This window comes from Python bivittatus, unplaced genomic scaffold (assembly GCF_059951505.1).
Source record: "Python bivittatus isolate LINGU-HERP-01145 unplaced genomic scaffold, Pbiv_v1 ctg000610_np1212, whole genome shotgun sequence".
In the NCBI taxonomy this organism is placed as follows: Eukaryota; Metazoa; Chordata; class Lepidosauria; order Squamata; family Pythonidae; genus Python; species Python bivittatus.
In genome coordinates this window covers 31,031,770-31,055,262 of record NW_028277088.1, presented here as the reverse complement: position 1 = coordinate 31,055,262, position 23,493 = coordinate 31,031,770, and the positions used below count along the sequence as shown (strand labels likewise).

The following is a 23,493-nucleotide window of genomic DNA, read 5'->3' as shown; positions in this document are numbered from 1 at the left end:
ATGTTCTATTTCTTGTTGAATGATTAATAATCATGTGCTAAGAAGTCTTGATCCATATTCAAACCATGAGAAATAATGCTGAACCTTTTGATGAATGACAGTTCTGTTCTCTAATGTGAGCAATAGTTGATCGGTTAACAACGCCCAGCTATCCAATTCTCAGAGTAACTGAGATGCACAAGCTTTGGCTTGTGGCATAAAGTAACATTGCAGTATAATGAAAATGAAACAATTGCATTCACTAAGCCATAATATGGCTTGTTTGCTTTTACTTACAGGAATATATGAACCAAGACATTGTGGCTTGCAAGCTACAGTTTATGACATGAAAATTGTTGTGGTTTATTCAGAAAACCATGATTAAGCACACCATGGCTCAGATACTGTGTGAACTCAGCCAATTTATTTCTAGGATTTCAGAGGTAAAGATATGTCTACTTATTCCATTTCTACAGACAGAACAGTTGGAAAGACAGCTGCAGGCAATTTTGATTACAAGAGTATACAAGCCTACATTAGAATAAAGCCGACTGAATACAGAAGGATTTATTTTTAATTATGTCTACACAGACTGAAGTTACATATACCGACATCTCAATGCAAATTTCAGGTGGAAGTCCAGAAGAACAAGACCACAAAACAAAAACAAAAACAAAAACAAAAACAAAAATTATTACACAATTGCAAACCCCGTTATGAATGCCTGGAGAAATCCAGCACGCGCTGAAGGCTAGACCTAGTGAACTGCGCCTGCGCCACTCGCCCTGCTTGCTCTGTTGTTCCTTGTGGCGTCAACGCCCACATTGTGGCTTATCTGGGCGTGGCACCGAGAAGTCCCGCCCCTTCCCTCAGTGTCGGGCGCAGACCTTAGTGACTAAGGCGCCATTTTGCGTTGCCGCCGCCACAGCAGACAAGTTAGGTAATTGGAGGCAGTGGCAGGAGAAAGTCGGGGCTCGGCGCTCCTCCCTTGGATTCCCGCTTGTTTGGCCACCTGCCGCCTTAGACACGCGCCAGCATGAGCGACGTGGAGGAGAATAACTTCGAGGGGAGGGTGAGTAGTGAGCGGTTCTGTCCGGGCCGAGGTGTCGGAGGCCTGGCCTGGCCCTGAGGGCAAGAAGTGGGCGAAGAGGAAAAACGAGCCTCCGAGTCGGGCGCTGAGCGGGGCGGAGTCATCCCGAGAGACTTCGTTGTTCCTTGCCAAAATGGTTCCTTCATCTGAGGTGGGGCTACGCTGCATCCCGCCCGCAGGGACCGCGCTCTCGTTGGCTGTTTCGACTTGGCCCTGCTTTCCTCCTTCCGGACCAGGATCCTCGGACTTACAAACCGTGATCCCAACTCCTCTTTTGGCGCCTTCCCTCACCCCTTTACAGTACTGGGTTTGAGTTCTAGCGCCCCCTCGCTTTTTTTAACCGTTTGCCCAGTTCCTAGTTTTTTCCCATTTCGGGGTTCTTTCATTTTGCCTTAAGCCCTCTTTTTCACTTTAATAAATAACATTCCCCCCACAACAAATCCAAATAGAAAGTATGCTGGGCTGGTGGGAAGGGACCCTACACAGTCATGGAAATCGGGTGGGCCGGCGATAAAGTCGTCTTGACCTGGGAGAGAGTTGAGGCCCATTTCTAATAATAATATGACGAAAATGGCGACAGGGTTTTTTCAGGTAAAAATGCCGTTAAGCTTCCAGCGTGATTTATTAGTTTTACACCGGAAGACAGAGTCAACTTTTTGTTACCATAAGGTATTAAGGTATGGTAATAGTGGATATTGTCTGCATCATTGTGGGTAGTAATGGTGAAAAGAGTTAATTAGAAGCTACTTGCCACTATGCCAATTCTATTTTTGCACTATCTTAAATAACTTCTCAGGTCATTATTTAATTGTTAAAAGGAATTTTTAAATTTTCTATAGAAAGTATAGCAGTGTGTTTTTAAATATGCTGTCTGAGAAGAGTTACAGTTTTTTTAGGTTTAGCTTTATTATCTGTGTGTGTGTGTGCGTGTTCTATTTTTATTACAGTGTGAACAAACTTAAGTGGAGATAATTTCATCCCCCTCCTACCATATGAATTGGGAAAAATCATTTTTAAAAAGATGTATTTTGTAATTATTTTTCTCAAAAGTACTGATAGAAGTGTGTGATTACAGTGGAAATCTTATCCTTGGCTAGAACATCTTATTTCAAGATTAATTATTTATAATTAATAATCAGTTGCCCTTAGTAATGATGTTTCATAAAGCTTATTATTCTCACTCATATGTTAAATCTTGAAAAACAGCCAGACCAAATGTGAGGCTGTGAAGATAAGGGCTTTCAATATATTGAGGTTATAGTTGGATTTCCTATGTAAAAGTTCAAGAATACCTTCTTAGTATTGAAGCAGTATCTGGAAGTTGTGAAGAAGTGAAAGAAATGAAACAATCTGAAACCAGGCAAGATAGAAGCGTATGCTGTATTGTAGACTGTGTGAAGGAATAAATTGCCCAGTATCACTAGATTAAGATCTGGGTGCAGTTGCATCCTGCTTTGTTTCTTCATAAGTAGTTCCTTATGTTATTGGAGTAGGGTGCTTTTTGTTTTTTGCTGAGGTGCACTTCTCTTAGGAAGATGAGTCTTCTGCATTAGCCACCTCTGAATTTCTTGGCCTAGTTCAGGGTACATATACTTGCCTTTAAAGTCCAGTGGCCTAGGAACAATATAAAGACTGTATTTTATATCTTCATAATACCCATATTTATAAGATTCAGGATTAGCAACGTAGTAGCTTGGACCACAGCTTTCACTATAGTTATCCCAGGACTCAGAAATGACCTGAGTGAGATTAGAAAACAGTGTGTCCTTGTGTTCATGTGATGCATTTTGGGTGGGGGAGATAGATTGAAAGTCCTTTTTGCATTTTCATTTAGTTGAATTTCTTACATGATTATAAATATTTTTAATATTAACTGTTTTTGAGCTCAGTCAAGTGTGATATGGGGAAATAGCTTAGTATTACTGGAACATTCAAGTAGATTGTTCAGTTTTGTTGGTGGAAGCTAACATACAGCAGGGGCAAAGTGAATAGAATCTGTTTATATAGAGACAAGTGGGAGAGATAAGAATGGATCTGTGAGATTTTTTAAAATTTACTGTGAGATTTCAGTATATCAGTATCTGCACTAATTTGCTTTTCTCAGAATAGAAAAACCAGCTCCTGTAATAGAAGTAGATACAGAATGTTTGAGGCCACCTAGCCTGAGCTGCATAAATTGTATTTTTTAAGTTTTGATGCTTTGGGATTCAGGTTTTGTACTGTTATTGAATTGCTAATGGAATAAAAAAATTGACAGGCTTTCATAACAAAAAGTTAAATAGCTTGGAAATTCTACCTTCCCTCTATCCATTAGTTATGTAAGTATTTTATAACCCCTGCAATTTTCCTAGAAGAAAAGGAAGCTGCAGAAGACCAGCTGATCTGGGTTTCCTGAAGTTCATCTGGCAATCTGGCTTTTGAGTGATCAAAGTAACTACCCTTCCCCTTAGGTTTAGACCAGAGGAAGGATCCCCATAAAGTTGAGTGATTCACACCTATCTCTTAAGCTTCAAGAGTCTGGAGAAATACTGAGTCACTCACTGCACTTTTGAGAAGTTAACATAGTCCCTATGATAAATGTGGCAACCCATGAGCTGCATTGGGTACCAGTTTGCTACCTTTAAAGCCCTACATGGCATGGGGCCAGGCTACCTGAGGGACTGCCTCGCCCCCACAATGTCAACCCGTCCCACCCGATCTCACAGAGAGGGCATGCTCCAGACCCCCTCGGCATAGGAACTCCGATTAGCGGGGTCCAGAAGGCGGGCCTTCTCTGCTGTACCCCCCACCCTTTGGAACATCTTGCCCCCAGAGATGAGACAGGCCCCCTCACTCCCGGCCTTTCGGAGGGATTTGAAGACTTGGCTCTGCCATCTGGCCTGGGGCGGGGAGGGAGGTTGTCAGAAATGAGGTTGGCTAGCCCCTTAGTGGCCTGGTGTGGCCTCCATCGGCCTCTTGGATTTTTTATCTTTTTTCTATCTCTGTGGTTCTTTTTATAACTTTTAATTATGTATTTATGGTTTTAATTTGATGTAAACCGCTCAGAGTCCCCCATTGTGGGGAGATGGGCGGGGACATGTCTACTAAATAAATAAATAAAATAAATCTAAATTTTGTAGTCTCCCTATAGAAATTGTCTTATTTGATAAATATACTGATGAACATTCTTCAATATTTGTGATTTTTGTATACATCATTTCAGTTTTTTCTATTGAAGAGGTGCAAAAAATGCAGTCCTGGAACTGCATGGGGTGTATCAATATCCTTTTTTGTGACCTTAACAGTCCCCAAGAATAGATTGTTAGAAATGGCCCTTTTTAAGTTTTGAGGGGTTGAAAACCAAATTTGATTGCCTTAAGCTTTGCAAAGGCTTAAGACATTTTCACTTCTTAAATTCCCAACTCTTCTGAGAAAATGGATTCTACCCCACCCACTTTTGGAGTGGGCTTCTGAATGTGCTGCACAAGACTTCTGTGGCCCCCAAGAAATACTCATGGAATTCTTCCTCAGGCAGAAAAAACAATACAGGTAGTCCCCGGGTTAAGAATGCCCAGATTACAGATGACCCATAGTTGAGACTACTGAGGCAAAATTCGAGTTAAATACCCAATGATTCGAGTTAAACGCACAATGGTTCAAGTTTATTACACAATACTATTTATACAGTATTATTCAATAATACTGTTCCGGCTTACATATAAATTCAACTTAAGGACAGATCTTGGGAATGGAACTTGTTCTTAAACTGGGGACTACCTGTAGTACCTTGACAAGAATTTCAAGGATTGAATATTCAGATGTATTTTACTGTACATATTGCATACAGGTATTTCCATTAAATCTTGGCAACTTTGGAAACATTTGGGGAAAAGGTTAAAGTAAATTGCTGTGTAAAGTTTGAAAAACTGCAAATATTTAGATGTTCAATACTTGGTGGTTTAAAAGCAAGGACTATTCATATAATAGGGGCTGCCTTCTAATGTTAATATGCTTTTGATGTTGACCTTGATTAATCTCAAAGTTTACAAGGATAGGGGCCAACCTGAGAAATCCCAAGGTTGTACAGATCTGGAAATTGAAAAAAATCCAGAAAGAGTCCATAGGAAATCACATATTATTGCCTCTGTCCCTACCCTGGATATGTTCATAAGGTCACCTGGAATCAAGCTTGACTGAAAGGAGACTTTATCCTGGTTTGAATGTTTGATGTTACCTATGCTGTGTTGCAGCATTCAGCAGTGCTACCCAGCTTATGAATTTCCTTTCAATTCTTCTGAAAATACTGGTCAGTTGCCAAAAAGAGACCCTATTTTAAAATCACATTTTTGGAGCTAAATTGGCAAGATCTATTTTCATAGGAAGGGTTTCCTTTAATATTACTTTCCATATCCAAGGCTCACTATGAACACTGAAGAAAGACTATGGAACAAAGTTAGAAAAGTATTTTTAAGCCTACGTTGTGTAAGTTTAAATCTACATCATGCATGTTTAATATAAATGCCTATTTTAATACAACTTTGGAAAACATAGACAAGTAAGCTGTATTGCTTTGATGCTATTCCCACTTAAATCTTTTTAAAGTTGTGTTCTGACCCATGCATTCAGAAATAGTGTGGTTTTAATCCAGGGATGTTCGTTTAAAGTTACATGGTTACTGGATCTTTCACATAAAAGTCTTTCCAAATTAAAAATATACATGTGCACCAACTTTATTGGCCACATCTATGTTCACATTTTTAGAATAGGAGAGAATACAGGAAATAACTGAAAAAGAGTCATATGTGTATCAGTGATACTTCATTTATTTCAAAGGCATATGCTACGAGTATTGTGTCTAAGACCATTCTGAATGCACAAGAATAATGTTACTTTTTAAAACTATTCTGGCTATTTTATCTATAGGCTTAATAATCACTTTGGTTTGCTGAATTTGAAATTTGTTAAAATAAATAATAAAGCACATTCCCATTTTTATGGGTTTTAAATACAGTGTAGGCAGTCTTATTTGCAGTCCTGAAAGATTTCAGGATCTGATAAATCATTATTCTTTTTCATTAATAGTTACTGAGCATACTGTACTATTCTTATTAGAGTTCATAGTATCTTAATTTGGCTATTTCTGTAACATGCAGTTGTCAAAAATTTTCCTGTCTTATTCAAATCTTAACAACAATGGTTGAATGTTCATGAATTAATCAACAACAAATATCATGGCTCATGTAGAATGGCTCATTATGTAGACATTAGAAGCTATTATAAAAACTTTTCCTGGGAGCTTCAGGAGAAAAAAAGGCATTTGGAAAGGGATTAAAAAATATGTGATATTAATTGAATCTTGTTTTCTGCTTCATGTACAACATACGATGTTTAGAGAACAGATATTAACACATTCTTATGCCTTCTAGATTTAGTGGTGCGTTCTTTCAGATTGATATAAGATTGCAACTACAGAAATATCCATGCCTCGGTTTTTTATAAGCAAAATAATAAATATACCTAATATTTAAAATCTGTAGTTGACTTCTGTGTGATATCTAATCTAAACATATAGAATAGCAGACAAAATAAAATATACTATTGGATTGAAATGGTCCCAATTTTAAACCCTATATACATTATAGAAATCTGAACATTTGAATGTTCTATAGCATAGACCAGAATTACAATACTGTATATTACTTATTTGATTTATATCCTACTTTTCTATTCAAGTACTCTGCACTATCAATGAGAATCAAAATATAGTGCAAAAAATAGATATTTTAAAAATTAATGTTAAAATTAACAATTGAAGGCCTGGTAGTAAAATGTTGCCATTTATGGCTTCATCAGTGTTACTAAACTGCAGTCCATAAAACTTCAGTCATGTAAGAATGTAAATAATCTCTGTGAATAAAGTCCAGTTGAATGAATAAACAGAAATATATTCTGTTTTTCAGGCAGTTTGCTATTTAGATATAAATGTAGAAATATTTCTTGAAATTGTTTGACATATCAGTCTAGTAAATCTAAATTATTTGTTAGTCATTATAGGAGGTGATTTCATTTGTTACACAGACACATTGTAGAATTGTGAGTTGCTAAATTAATGTGACACTCCACGATTTATTTCATTCCTGTTGTATGTAGTTGTAGAAGCCTTCTAGTTGGGCAGCTTGGATCAGAAGCTCTTTGTCAAAAAAGAGTAATTCCTTTCAGTAGGTTGTCTAGCATTATCTTTGATCTTGTGCATTTTCCATTGTTATATTTCTTCCTACCCATTCTTCCCACATTACAAGTCTTTACTTTCAGAAGTGGTTCTGAATTACATGATATTTAACTTCATTGTGGGAAAGTATGGTAAAGAAATAGTTAAAACTTGAATTTTACAAAAGCCACCAAGCATTTGCAGATCCTTACCTAAAGCAGTGCAAAATATTGTTTGAGATATTTGCAACTTTATTTAATATTTTTAAAATGTTGGGAAATGGGTCAGAAATTAGTTAATAAAATGAACATTTTTAATTCCCAAAGGAAAATCAGGTTTATTGAGGTCCGCTTTTGAGTTAAATAAATTTGAGAGTAATTCCTGATTGGTTCCTTAGTTTGAGAGAACAAATAATCACCTCATTTAGATACTCTAGTACACTTGCTCTTTCTATATTACCTTGCCTGATATATTTCTTCTGATGGAGTACAAAATAGACATCCTAGTTGGATAGTTAACCCATTAGCAGCACCATTAAACTGTATTTAACTTCTATTATTGAACAGATAGTTTAGCTTTATTTCTTTATTATACAAATATTTTGTAATTTTTGAATAAAATAATTACACTTAGTGATAGACATGAATCATGGGATCTATAAATCTGAGGTAGCATCTATGGCCAGGATCCAAAGAAGTAAATCAAATTTGCATTTTCAGTACAGATTTGGGACTTGAACAACCATCACTTATGATACTTAGTATGTATTTTGAAACTGAGTTTGTAGTAAAACATGAGATCCTGCTGTTTAAAAAAGTAGGAGTCAAAACACTTTATTGTTTGTGTTCTTGGATATGCCATTGTAGGTCTTTGAATCTTTGCCTATAAGTCTACTTCATTTTTTAAACTTCAAGCAAGTGTAATACTTAAGTGTGTGTGTCTGTGTGTATGTGTAGATATATAGATATAGATATATTACAGACTTGAAAAGTTACTGAAGTTAGGGAGCAGAATAGGTGTAGAATATTTGGGAAATGCTGCAAGGGAATCAGTGGACTCATTATTAGAGCCTATATGATTATATCAGTTACAAGATTTTTTTTAATTGCTTTTATAAATTAGTTATTTGCATTTCAACCTGCTGGCTATTCCATTTTAGTAGATAAAATTCTGAAACTCCAGCAGGGTTTTATAATCCCCACATGCTTAAATATACTAAATGTTCTTTTTCCATTAAGGTTAATGTTCGTGAAGAAATGGAAGAGTTTTTTCCAAGAATGTGGAAGATAAATCAAGATAAAAGAAGGCTAATGAAAAGTGTTAAAGATCAGAAAATTAAAATTGAATGGGGGAAAAAATTGAACAGAAGATTGGTCAGATAGAAGCACTTGAATATTTTTAAGGCTATAATGAATTGTTTGAATTGGGGAAGAATACACGAAGTATGAAAAATGAAAAACTCAATGAAGAATGAAGAAAAGTAGAAAGCAAGAGTGAAGTAGAATTAAAAGAATCTGGAAGAATGAATGGGTCCTAGGTTAAGTAAATGTATGGTTTATGTTCCAGTGTCTGTATGATCAAGTTGTAGATGAATTTGCATGATTACTTAGTTAATAGAGCATTGGTCATCTGGTTCAAGTAGGGAATTATTTGAGGAAATCGCACAATGTTAACAGTGGGTTAAAGAGAATCTTGTCCTGGAGGGTATTGCCTAACCATTTATTTTTCAGGCACAATCAATAAAATATAGTTACTTTTAACATAAGAAGGTAGGCATTTGTGCAACCAATACCATTTGTAATACTGCTTCTTTTGTTAGGAGTCACGCTCCCAGTCAAAATCTCCAGCTGGGAGTCCTGCTCGTGTAAAATCTGAGAGCAGGTCAGGATCTCGTAGCCCATCAAGAGCTTCTAAACATTCTGAATCACACTCTCGATCAAGATCAAAATCCAGGTATGTGTATGTTATCTGTTAAAAACTTGAATGTATTAAACTTTACTTGTATGCTTGTTCATTGGACCTTTCAGTGGAAAATTTAGACATTATAGAAATAAGATTTTTAATTGTCAGGGCTTGAAAAATGTTGTCCAGAAACTTCATAGGTAATCATATAATGGCAAAAATAAAAAGATTGGAGAACATTTTGACATTTTTGAAGCCCATCTGAATAGTTGTACTATGCATGTTACCATGCAGTTGTGGTAATGTGCTTTAACAATATGCAAGCATGCACATGCAAATGTAGAAATAGATGTAAGCCCTAATTTAATTTCATCTGCTACATGTAGTTATGAAAAATACAAAAATGTTCCTATAAGAATAGAAAAAAGACTTTATTTGAACAGAAGTTCAAAGGTCCCCATGACAGATTGTGTTCCAAATAAAAATACACGAATTTCGTCTCATTTTCCACCTCCTAGAATGGGGTAGCAGCAGTCATGTAGGTTAGGGAGTCTTTCTGCAGTTTACTGCTCCAATTTAGAATGTTAAGACCTGTAGTAATATTTCATTTCCTTGCCTTTAAAAAAAAAGAACAAATCTATTTTAGGGTAAGTGAGGGCTAGAATTTCTTTGGGGGTTTTTCCTCCATATGCAATTCCAGCATGTCAGTCAAGGTACAGATCTTACCCTGAAAAAGGTTGCCTGTAAGTTTTGAAAGACAATGGACTTCATGTCCTAAATTTTGACCTGTTGATACATAAATGCCTTTCTTTTCAGTTTTTTAAACTCTTAAAAGTTATTAATAACTTTTAATATTAATTTTGATCTATTGCAGTTCTTATATGGAACTATATTTTTACCATTTAAAGGTCTAGATCCAGAAGACATTCTCATAGGCGATACACTCGCTCTAGATCCCATTCTCACAGGCGGCGATCACGAAGTAGATCATATACCCCAGAATATCGGCGTCGAAGGAGCCGCAGCCACTCTCCAATGTCTAATCGAAGAAGGCACACTGGCAGCAGAGTATGTAGTGTAAGCTTGTAGGAAAATTATGATCCTTTTCATTAATTTAAGTTGGTTGGCTATAACAGAGATTCTGTAGTCAAGAAAAAATGAGAAGCCTTGACATTTTCTACTTTCTAGGCCTAGTGGCATTCATTCTAGCTACCAGCAATATAAGAAGTTCCCCAAAAAGTAAATGTGTGTTTTGCTAGCTAAACTTGTTCCTTATTCTTCTTGTTTGCAATAAGATGTGGGATGGGGGGCGGGGGGTGGAGAGAAGTGGTAGTTTGGTGGAAGGAGTTAAGGAACCAAAGCAGCTTACTTCTAAAGTTTCTGCTGGGAAATTTATACCTAATAACATTCAATAATTTCTTAACAATTATACTAATATTTCTTTAGAGAGTTGGGTTGGCCATGCAAAATAAAAGTTTAAAGCCTTTCCTTGTGAGGAGATATTTAGATAGCATAATTTAAACTACATTGTATCTTGTTTAAAATTGGAACTCTGATGAAGTGAGGCAGTTTGATACAGGTCACAGTAGATTCCTTTCCTTGTGCCTCTCTAATAATTTTAATGAAACACTCACCTTGAAGAAATTTGATACAGTGATGGATTAAACAAAGCATACTTCTATTCCCTTTATATGCTGCTCAAAATATGCAGCTTCATGAATTAGTTTGCTGTCTCTGTTCCTGGGGTAAGAGGGTAGGTATTAATGAAGTAAAGCAGTTACCAATACTAAGATATTTAATAGTTTAATTTGGTACATTTTAGGCTAATCCGGATCCTAATACATGCCTTGGAGTGTTTGGCCTCAGCTTATATACTACTGAGAGGGATCTTCGTGAAGTCTTTTCCCGTTATGGACCATTGAGTGGAGTCAATGTGGTGTATGATCAACGGACTGGGCGATCAAGAGGATTTGCTTTTGTTTACTTTGAAAGAATAGATGATTCTAAAGAGGTAAAGCATTTTTTTTTCTGAATATGTTAGATTTTTTGCAAAGGTGCTTGTTGACACTGAAACTACTTGATAAATGTAAATGTTTAACTTCTGTAATCATATATATAATTTTACATAACTCTGTATTGAATGAAATAAATGGCTTTTGATGACTTTAACTATAGTTTAGCTTACATAGGATCTTAAATATATGGTTAAAATTGATTATAGTTTATTGAAAATACAGCCTCATATATCAGATTTCATTGTTTTATCCAATTAAAGCTAATAACTATTCTGAAGAGCAAAGAATGCATCCTTGATGTGGTCAGTATGCTCCATATACTTTCTAGATGATGGGATGTGGGCAACCATACATTTGTTTGCCAGGTAGTCTCTAGTTTAGAGATGCTACCTTGCATATCATAGCATGAGCATGCTTGGGGTAAAACTGGGCTTTGGTTTTGCTTCTGACATTCTGTCCAAAATATGCCAGTATTGACCAGTGCTTGTTATTAGCAAGGAATGTAGCACAGGAACAAGTAAGGCTGGTAACTTTGTTTGCATCTTCTCTATTGTAAAAGTGTTACTGAAAAGTCTTGAATGATCAGAACTATGATGTGCAACACAGTTCAATATCTCTGGATCTGTTATGGTGACAACCATGGCATGTGAAAGAATGGTAAATTATGAGCATGAATTAAATGAGAGAAAAATAGATTGTATATCTGAAATTAAGAGAAAGGGGAAGGATGCAATAGAGCTGAATGAAGGTCTGATTCTGTGAGAGGAATTGATGAATATATGCAGGGAAGTAAAGATGTAGGCTTAGTTGTGAGTAAAAGGGCTAATATGTATGCCTGAAAGTATGAATAGGTGTTATTGATGTTGTAGGTATGTATTCATAGGTTATTGCTAATGGGAGAACTAGATATGAGTACAGTACTGGGGAAAATACTTTATTTCTGTGTAATACTTTGTGGAATCCTTGATGCTCTCTGAGCTTGGTTGTTTGTAGACATTTCATTACCCAACTAGATAACATCAGTGTGAGTTAGTGTGGGGTTTGCTCCCTGTTTATATACAGTAGCTTGCCCTGCCAGTTTTCTTCCAAAACTGTTCCGAACATTTCCAAAAAGTGGCAGGGCAAACTAATGTATATAAACAGGGAGCAAACCGACACTCAAACTGATGATGTTATCTAGTTGGGTAATGAAACATCTGCAAACAAACAACCCTGAGTTACATTATTCTGTTCTGTTGGAATACTTTCAGTGAATGTAATAATGAAGAAAAATAATTCTGCTAGATGGCATGAATGGATTGCTGAGAATGAGACAAAAAAGTACAGAAAAAGTGATTCGGAGACCACAAAAGAAGAATTCTGACTGCTGAATATTTGCTCAGAAGAAATGTTGTTTGTTTTGAATAAATGATTGAAGTCATATGAACCTATGGCAAAATAATGTATATCTAAACCATGATTTTACTAATTGTTCATAACGAAAGAGTATTAGAGAAAGTTACAAGGGTGTTGGGAAGTACTGAATGTGGTACAGATAATATCAGAACCAAATCTACATTTTGCACAAAACCATATTACAGCTGGTATAGTTTTATTTTAGTGCAGTGGTAAACCTTGTTATTTGTAAGTGTGCATAGTTTAGTGGTATGTGTGAACTTGGTCTGTATGTCATATTTTTTTAAAAAAGTAAAATGCAATCGTTAATACAATGTGTTAACTCATATAAATCTGTTTCAGCAACTTCATTTTAAACCAAATATATAATTGTTAATCTAGCTAGGTAGCAGCATCCAGCTAACCTTTGTTGATCTCAAAAGGCTAAAGCAGTCTTTGGCCTGGTTAGCATTTGCATGGGAAATTACAAAAAAACCTAGAGCTATAGGTTAGATGGGGAAGCTTAAAAAAGAAACAAATAATAACATTCCTTTTTATAATGTTGTGAAGAAGCCAACATAGATATCTTAATGAAGACACCAGGAACTGAGCTTAACTAGAAGAAGACTTTACTTTTATGTTTATTATTGCTAAGATCTTTTGGAAGATTAGGAAGAAATTGTGTGAATATATGTTCTTTGCCCTCTTGCCCAAAAAATTCTCTCTTAAATATAATTAAAATCTATATATCTATATAAAAACTATAGTTAAAATCTAATTAAAGCCAGTTGGACAGCTTTTGAAACTAAGTGCTTGAGAAAGGAGGGGTATGGTAAACTTCTGAATTGATAAGACATTATTTGTTCATCTGTTAGGTGAAATTTTAAAAGATTCAGTTATTGAGTCATTCGTTTGAAACAGTTTGATGATTCCTGAGACTTTAATATTCTGCTTAATCTTTCCATTGATATTATAGAGTGTGTATTAAATCCCTAGAGCTAAGAATTATGTTGGTATCAAATCCAGGTTTCAGGTGGTTTTTATGTTTTTTGCTATTCTGCAAAGTCAGGTTTTCAGATATCACTATAAATCTAGATAGTGGAGAGTCTATGGTACATTATTTTCAGGATTCGGATTCTGGTAATATGTGTGTTTTTTAAAAATATTTTTACTCTAATTACACTTAATAATATTTCTGTGAAAGGCGAAAGATTTATATGATCTGAAGAGAAACCAGTATATATGCAACTTTGGATGAAAAAGCCAAATAATTTTATGTTTGTAATATTGATACCCTAAATTGTAATTAACGTTGATAGATTTTTTTTCCTCTTTTCTATTCTTAGTATTCTAAGCTATCTAAATAATAGAATGTTAATAACTTTAAGCATATTATACAAACATCAATGTATTGAAACAACACAATGTACTAAGACATGTAACAACATAATAAAAAGGCAAAAATAATATTTCTGTGAAATAAAAAGAATCACTAGGTGGCAATGTAGTCTACAGTTAATGTGATTTTAAAGTACATTAAGTGTTCAGTTTTCCTGTCATTTTGTTTCAAGCTATAAATAATGCAGAATTAGCTTTTTCTGCATATCAATTTAACCCCTAAATTCTCTATTTTCCCTCTTAAAAATATACTCTAAATTAAATAATAATCCACTAAAACAGATTTGAGTTGAATGCATAATTGTTATCAATGCGCAACTGGGCAATTCTGTCTTATGCAAGGACATTCTGAGTAAACATTCTGAGTGTTCTATCATAGAAGCAGTAATTCTCTATGGAATAGCATTAGATATTTTTCTAACAGAAAATATTTGATAGCAACCAGGCATTTTCCTCATTAATGAAAGTTATCAATTTTTAAGTGTAAACATGTTACTTGGTTCTTAAGCTAAACAGTTAACATTAGTTTGCATGATTAAGAATATTTTGAAAAGTAATTTAGTGACTTGATACAAAGCAACGGTAACCGCAAGTTTCAACATCCGTGATTCTGTAAGAAATGGTACCTGATGTAGAATCAGTCTCGTGAAATGTTAATTGAGCATGTTTTGTAAAAGATATTTTAATAGTTAAAATAGTAAAAGGGAAAAAAAGTTTACATATTATAGTCATAATAGACCTAGAATAAAACGAAGCAATATGGGAAAACTCTCTAGGGATACATTCTCTCCTTCCATAACAAATGTCTAAATTTGCCTTACTACATAATGTGTAATATATATGGGAGCCATTTTTGTTTAAATTTGGTTAGACTTCTGTTATGTATATATAGTGTCAATTTTGCCATTGCTGCATGTTGTCCATTTTTAGTCTCCTAATCTGATATTGTAAGTGAAGTTTCTCTTTTCCAGTGCTGTGCCAAATTTGTCCTTGGAGCTGTCAGTGTATATCTTAGTAAATTGTGATATTTTTCATTTATGTTTTCTAGGATTATACCCAATAAAAATATATGTGGATTAAGTTCAAATTTTATTTTTAGGATTTTTTGAATATTTTGATGTATTTCTTTCTAGCACTTTTGAGGGTTTTTTGTTTTTTTTTTACATAGCCACCACAATTGAGCATGTTTCATGTAATGACTGAGTAGAGAAGATAGTAGTTAGAAAGTCACATAAACAGGGATCTGTTCTATAAAAAAAATAAGATATGGTTAATGGATCCATGAGGAAAGTAAAGGGTGGAAGTGGATTATTGGGGGGGGTTTATTAGATATTTAGTTTTGTACTTGTAGGTTTGTGTTTTTGTATGTTTATATATTGGGTTTTTTATGTTCATTTTATGTGTAGAATTTTAATAAAGTTTATATAGATAAAATAACAGGGATTTATTCTAGAAGAACTGACTGTAACTGAAGTTTCAATTATACTCAGTTCTAGAATAAATCCCTGTAAATGAAATGGAAGTAGACAGGGAAATCACGAAATGGTAGCTGACTCTGCGAGAAGCCACATTGCTACATGCCCCTGATCATCCCTTCCTCTTGTGGCTCTGAAGTTAATCATAAAAGAATTTGCTTTATTTCAGAGAAAATAGCTGCCTATTTATCTTTTTTGCCTTGCTTAGAAACAAAGTGTCAGGGATGCATTAGCATCTTCCTGCGTTGGTTTAAAAAGGCTCATGTTTAAGTAACCTTAGTGCCCCAGGAAATTGAAGTTGTTTTAAGTTTTCCTTTAGAGAGAAAAAGCCTGCTTTAATTAGTAGAAGATTAATAACTACAGGTGTGCTAATTTTGTGTATTGTGAATAAACATTAATTTCTCATTATAAGAGAAAGACTTTTTATCTTCCTTGTAGGCAATGGAACATGCAAATGGAATGGAGCTGGATGGTAGAAGAATCCGGGTGGATTACTCTATCACAAAAAGAGCACACACACCCACCCCTGGTATCTATATGGGCAGGCCAACTCAGTAAGATATTTATTCTTTTTATTTCAAGATTGTCTTAGCCCTATTATTATGAGAAATCCATTTGCCATGGGAATTTAAGTGAAGCGTTCAGTTCCTTTAAACATGTTCTAGTCTAATGACGGCTTTATTTCAGGATATTCTTTCTACAAATATATTCATGGACTGATATTTTAAGTGTGACCTCAGAGCCCAATGAATAGGAGTAAACAGACACACAGACTTACTTTATTCCAAGCTCAGAACAACCTACCTCATTAGAGTATTCCATCAGAATGTTTCAAAAGGATTGTGTTCTGATACAACATAATTCCAAATAGTTCCATTATTCTGCTATAGGGAACCAATGGAACTCAAAATAAGCCCAGTGTTCCTTTTTATGTTTTGGTCCTAGGTCTCCAGAAGTAGGTATAATTGTACTCTGTGCTGAGTACTTCCTGAAGAATAAATAAATGCTTTTAAAATTACCATAACAATTAATGGAAGCAAGAGTTCTGTACACTTTTGGAGCCTTCCTTTACAAATAGCCTCAGAACCTACTCCAGTTAAGAAGCTTTCACTTCCGGACAGGCCATGAACAATGTAACAGCAAAAATATAGTTTCCTAACAATTGATTTGAGCTTGCTTAATGCACATGTACAGTGCACATGTAACCTGCCTGCCAAGTTTAACAAAGTACCATAGTTTCTGTATATAGTATCCTGGAGTTGAAAAGTAAAGCGCACAGTGCAGAGTTTTGTACTTGCCAACCTGCCAGAAAAATGCTCTCCTCTCTTCACTACATCCAACCAAGGGCTGCAGAGATAGTGTATATGTCTGCTGTAGTATCAACTAGTATTTATTTGCTTAGTTACTTGATTACTGTATTTGTTAACTGGCCCAAGAGTTATAACTCTGGGTGGTGTACAACAGAATAAATGAAATGAATCAAGTTCTACGAACTACAGGTAGTCCTCACCTAACAACCACAACTGGGACTGGAATCTAGATCATTGAGTTAAGCAAGACACCACATGACTGCTTCGCTCAACGACTACAATCCAGGCACTCCCGGTTACAGTCGTTAAGCAATCTCCCAGGGCATTAAGCCGCTCCGTGCGGAAATCCTCCCGGCAGACAGCTTTTTGAGAGCGAAAGAGCTGCCTGCTGGACAGGAGCTGAAATTCTCCCAGCAGCAGCCCTTTCACTCTCAAACATTCCTAAAGCCAACCAAACGGTTTGCCCTCCCTTCCGTGGGCAGAGGGGAAATCCTTTGTGGGGCTGGAGGAATGGTGTTCAAGATCTTCAGGATTTGAGCTCCGTTCCTGCACACCGCTGAGAGGGAGAGGAAACTCAGCTCCTGAAGATTTGAGCTCCATTTCTGCACACTGCTGAGAGGGGAGGGGAAACCTGTGGTGGATAACAACAGAGAGCAAGGCTATCAGGAAGGAGGGGGTGGATTCCAGGAAGGGAAAGGAGACAAAAGACAACACAGTCTGCAGGGGGAGAGTGGGAACCATAAGAGGTTCAGGATAGCCACTCCCTAGAATCTCCCAAGGTGTGTCATCTAGTTGCAGTAGTATAGATTTAGTCTGGCGAGATTCTGTCTATATGGTGTAAGCAAATAAAGAACTTAACTGGACTGTTTCACCATTCTTAGGCTGGGCCTGACAAAACTTCTCAGCGGTGTGCAGGAATGGAGCTCAAATCCTGAAGATGTGAGCTCCATTCCTGCACACTGCTGAGAAGTTTCCCTCCATCCCCTCCATTTGCAACCTTCCCTGCATTGACTTTCTGGGGAATGCAGCAGAGAAGATTGCAAATGATGATCACGGGGCGCTTGGCAACCAGTCATAAATGCGAGCCAGTTGCCAAGCACCCAAAAGGTGGCCACGTGACCGTGGGGGGTGTGGCATGATGTTTTCCAACAGCCAGAAGTCCTTTAGGGGATGTAAAGTGCCCTTTCTGAGCTGTCATAACTTCGAACAATCATTAAACGAACGGTCGTTAAGTGAGGGCTACTTGCATAGAATAACAGTCAATTAGAAACACTGTAGAAATGTATACATAGAGAGGAATTACCATGTACCAGTCAGCTGGAGTTGAAAGGTTGCTAGAAAAGGAAGCTTTTCAATGATCTTCCTGAACCATATTCATTTATTTTTTCCTGAGCTCAGAACAAGACTCAGGAGCACATTTTGCGAATGGTTTTGGTGTATCTAATGCCAGTTTGAATAGCTGCTGAAGTTAAGTCACTTGTCAATCTCATTGGTTCCTTCATTGGGAGACTATGTAATATAGAATATGTATTGTCTTGATCCTTGAGACAAAATCTTAAAATGTATAGCTCTCTGCATAACTTGTCTGGTCTCTTTCTTATAAAAGCAGTGGAGGTGGAGGTGGCGGTGGAGGAACTGGCCGACGCCGTGACTCCTATTACGACAGGGGATATGACAGAGGATATGACAGATATGAAGAATATGATTATCGCTACAGGTAAATATTCAAATTAGATGTGGAAGTTGTGGAGAACTTTAATATAAGCAATACATTCTGATACACACAGAGGTGCTTAAAAATTTGTGAATCCTTTTGAATGTTCAATATTTCTGCATAAATATAACCTAAGACATGAACTGTTCTGCACACAAGTCCTAAAACTAGATTAAAAAAAACCCAATTAAATAAATGAGTTAAAAATATACCTGTTCATTGATTTAATGCAGAAAATGATCCTAAGCTACATATTTGTGCATGGTATGTGAACCTTTGCTTTCAGTAATTGGTGTGCTTCCCTTGGGCAGCAATAACTGCAACTAAATGTTTCTGATAATTGTGGATCAGTCCTGCAGATAGGCTTGGAGGAATTTTAGCCCATTCCTCCTTAAAGAACAGTTTCAGCTCATGCTTGTTGGTGGGCTTCCTCACATGAACTGCCTGCTTCAGTTCCTTCCACAACATTTCTGTAGGATTAAGGTCAGAACTTTGACTTGGCCATTCCAAAACATTAGCTTTCTTCTGCTTTAACCATTCTTTGGTTGTATGACTTGTATGTTTTCATTTGTTGTCTTGCTGCATGACCCACTTTCTCTTGAGCTTCAGTTCACGGACAGATACCCTGACATTTTCCTGTAGAATTTGCTAGTGCAATTCAGAATTCATAGTTCCATCAACAATGGCAAGCCATCCTGGTCCAGCAGCAGCAAAGCAGGCCCAAAACACACCATGTTTCACAGATGGGATAAGGTTCTTATGCTGGAATGCAGTGTTTGCCTTTTGCCAAACACAACACTTTTCTTTCAAGCCAAACAATTCTATTTTGGTCTCATTCGTCCACAGAACATTCTTCCAATAGGCTTTGGGTTTATCCACACTGTCTTTGACAAACTCTCAACAGGCAGTAGTGTTCTTTTTGGAAAGTAGTGGCTTTCTCCTTGCAAACCTGCCATGCATGCCATTGTTGTTCAGTTTTCTCCCGATGGTGGTCTCATGAACACTGACATTTGCCTTTAATTCCTTAGATGTTACCCTGGAGTTCTTTGAGACTTCCGGGAGTATTACATGCCTTGCTCTTGGTTAATTGACTTACCTGGGGAGAGTAACAATGGTGTTGAATTGCTTCCATTTGTACACGATCTGCCTGACAGTGGATTGGTAGAGTCCAAACTCTTTGGAAATAGTTTTGTAATCTTTTCCAGCCTGATGAGCATCAACAACTCTTTTTCGGAGGTCCTCAGAAATCTCTTGTTCGAGCTATGACACACTTCCACATACCTGTGTTGGGAAGATCAGACTTTGATAATGAATAACTGAATTCTGTTCTTTAAATAAGGCAGGCCCTCCCACACTCACATCTGATTATCATCCCATCTGACTCCAATTTCCCCTTCAAATGAACTGATAATCCTGGAAGTTCATATGCCTTTGCCACCACACACAAATATGTAGCTTTGGATCATTTTTCTCAATAAATAAATGAACAAGCATAATGTTTTTGACTCATTTCTTTAATTGGCTTTATCTGACTTCAGGACTTGTATAGAGAATATCACCTTTTAGGTCATCTTTATGCAGAAATACTGAAAATTCAAAGGGGTTCACAAACTTTTAAGCACGACTATATTTTATAGGCTTAAGATGTTTGTCTTCAGTGGTGTCTTCACACAACTACTTATGTTTTGCTTAGTTGATTTATTTAGGGTATTTATAGCAGGGATAGGCAATCCATGAGCCACATGTGCCCCCCAGCTTCCCATTTGTGGACACCAGACCACCCTGAAAGTGGGCTACTAAATTTGGGAGACAAATGCTCAATTGTTAGCACTACAGAGTTAAAGTGAGGAATAGAAGTGTATGGCCTGCATAAGCAAAACCCCACAAATTTTCCTCAAAAAGTGTGAAAAATACGCCAAAAATGTTCAAGCCTACCTCTTCCAGGACATTACCAGAAAGTGTTTTGCAGCATCTGGAAAACTAAGTTACTTTATTTATAACCTGGTTTTCTATTTGTATTATAAGCAGATCGTCACAAATCAATGTTTTAGCCATTTTATTTAGCTGCTTTTAGTATGGTATATTGAATATTTTTAAAATACTCAGTATACCACAATAAAAGCAGTCAAATAAAATAGCTAGGGAGAAAAACAGGCAGCATAAAAATGAATATTGTGCTGAATATTTCATGAGGGTGAAGTCACAGGAGAATGAATGAAATTTCGAAATTTGGGTTGGGGGAAATGGGAAGTCATCTTACTTTGTACCCAACAGATATGTAAACCTATTTTCCTTTATTATCATTTTTAAAATCCAAACTGGTAACAACATGTAATTTTTCTTTTCCACTTTCTGTTCTTTGTTCCTTGTTAGAAAATAATCAGCCGGTCAAGCATAGTCAGTTCATTATTTCTAACAAAAAATAAGAGAGAAGTCTTATATCACTGCAAGTACATTTTTTGAAGAAAAAATAGATTTATCAGACACTATCAGAGTAAAGTGACCTTGTTTATTTCCAATGAAAGAGGCAAAAGAAGCAGGGTTTTTTTCCCACACAAATTTCTGTGAGTGCCACACCCCTGATTCTGCCTGATATTTAAAAAGGAAAAGAAAAACCAGGATCGTAGGAGTGGATTATTGAATTATGATTCAATGTAAAGTCTTAATTGGAGCCTTACAAAAATAGTTAATACTAGTTTATTATAATATTCTTCCATCCATTTAACTGCATCACTCTAAAATCAGAGGAAAGGTATACAATATGAGAAATAAGTAATAATAAAATAGAAATGGAAGAAAATTGGTTTGGGAGGAAAATGTCCTAGAGAGTGCTTGGATGGCAAATAGGCCAATTTGGAACTCAACTTTTGCACAAAAATATGTTGCCATGATAACCTACACCTTGGGATGTTATCTAAAAATAGAATATGCATTTGCACTAAACAGATAATATGTGTAGAGTGTTGTTACACAAACCCATGCAGTTAGTCCTCGCTACCGATTGTAGTTGTGATCAGCAACTGTCCCTAAGCGACATGGTTGTTAAGTGAAATCATCACGTGACTGCACCAGACTTAAAACATCAGTTCCACTGTGGTTGTTAAGCGAATCACTGCAGATTGTTAAGCAACATCTTGTGACTCTGATTTCCTGCCAGCTTCCCAGTTGACCTTGCTTTTTGGAAGCTGGCTGTGAAGGTCTCAAATGGTGATCACGGGACACTGCAGCTGTCATAAATGCATGCCAGTTGCGACGTGCCCGAATTGCAGTCATGTGATCGTGGGGATACTGCATTTGAACAGTCACCAAATGAGGCAGACAGTAAGTGTGGACTACCTATATATGTATGCGTGTATACAACACAACTCTGTTCTTCCACATTGTAAGCCCTATAATTGGTCTGTTAATGAATATCTTCAGTCCTCATTAATGAATATATCTGTGAACTGTTAAATTATATGATCATGGGAATGACCCACTGTCAACAGAAATATTTTGCATTTTCTTCAAAGGAGGCGATCACCTTCACCATACTACAGTCGTTACAGATCAAGATCAAGATCTCGTTCCTACAGCCCAAGTAAGCATAACTATATTAACTGTACAGAAAAATAAGCATACTCATAGAATAGTGAGACATTTTAAGAGTAACATAGGGAATGTCAATGCAATGCACTATGCTGGAAGGAGGGAGAACTAACTTAATGTAGAAGCTGATGTGGAAGTATGAATTTATAGTTACATTATTTTTTTTTTCTTTCAGGGCGTTACTGAAGAAGAGAAGCCAGTTACAGAGCAAATAGCATTTTTAAACAGCATGTTCCAATCCTAGCTTTTCCTGTAGGTCCCCTACAGTTATCCTATACCCAGTTAAAATATCCCTGGTTCATTTAGATGTATTTTCTTTTGAAATACCCATTTTCATCTCTTCTTACTGTAATATTCCAGGTGTAATTGTTGTAGTTTTATGTACTTAAATATCTTTAAACAAAAATTAATGGGAATCCCAGAGTGGTAAAACATTTTGTAATTCATGCTTTTGTTCATTTTTTAAACAAGTGGATTTTTGTTGAACCTCATGGGAATGGAGAAAGAACTGGTATGTGTTAATGCTTGCATGTTGTATTTTCAGTAGAAAGCTACTATTTTAATAGCCTCTCATCATTCTGGTTTCAAAAAAAAGTGTTGTCCTGTTTGTTCAGTTATAGCACAATTTGATATGCAATCTTAAACCAGAATTTTCCTGTATCTTCAGTTTAATAATTAAAACAATATTGGCTTGGAAGGACTACCCCTTGGAGGGAAAGAAAAATCTTGTACCCTACACAGTCTGTTTAGTGGTGCTTGATAAAATAATCTCAGTACTAATCAGAGTAAATTGAAATTTGATTTAAATTCCAAGCTGAGCTGCAAAGAATTCCTCCTCCTTTTACTACCCCATAATGAGGGCAAGCCTAACTGACTAAATATAAGAAATACTTGATCTGATCACACAAATCTGTATGATACAGAAATTAAGATGAAGCAGGTTCTATTTAGTAGTATGATCTGAAATTCTTATTACTTGACTTCTCAAAATAAATGTAAATTGTACAAATACAGCTGTTCAGTATTTGTTAGAGTTCTTGGATTTGGAGCTAGGAATGGGTAAAGTAATGCAAAGTAACAACACAACAAGGAATTAGACATGTTGATATGCTGAAGGCAAAATCCTTGTGTCTATCATTTAACTCTACATTCCAAGGAAAGATCCAGCTAGGTAACCATCATCAGTGCTGGTGAGTGTGGGGTTTGCTCCCTATTTATTACAGTAACTTACCCTGCCAGTGTTGCTGGGAGCCTCGTTTTTTCCTTGGTAGTTCTTTGATTACATTTACACACCATTCAAAAGACAGAATAAAAAAGCTAAAAAGGGAACAAAAAGACCAGAACACATCCTTTCCAGTAGCCAACATCCAGATAAGGAGGGATTAACAGACAGACAAGCAGAAAACAATACCCTAATCAAGAAACTACCAAGGAGAAAACCACACCCCCACCAACACTGGC

The 23,493-nt window shown here is 36.3% G+C and overlaps 1 protein-coding gene across 5 annotated transcripts; it reads left to right on the top strand.

The window, feature by feature from the left end:
* Nucleotides 1–849: 849 nt before the first annotated feature.
* On the top strand, nt 850–23,045 carry TRA2A (transformer 2 alpha homolog). 5 transcript variants are annotated; one of them, XM_015887658.3, is made up of 8 exons: nt 850–1,051; nt 9,076–9,209; nt 10,067–10,235; nt 10,981–11,169; nt 15,859–15,974; nt 18,340–18,447; nt 21,957–22,024; nt 22,208–23,045. In XM_015887658.3, exons 1-8 carry the CDS (start codon nt 1,016–1,018, stop codon nt 22,216–22,218), a joined length of 831 nt encoding a protein of 276 aa, XP_015743144.1. In that variant the 5' UTR covers nt 850–1,015; the 3' UTR covers nt 22,219–23,045. The 5 variants fall into 5 exon arrangements, with proteins under 5 accessions (XP_015743144.1, XP_015743143.1, XP_007425772.1 ...); XM_015887657.3 differs by having other exon boundaries at nt 18,337–18,447; XM_007425710.3 differs by having other exon boundaries at nt 851–1,051; nt 10,067–10,226.
* Nucleotides 23,046–23,493: the final 448 nt, after the last annotated feature.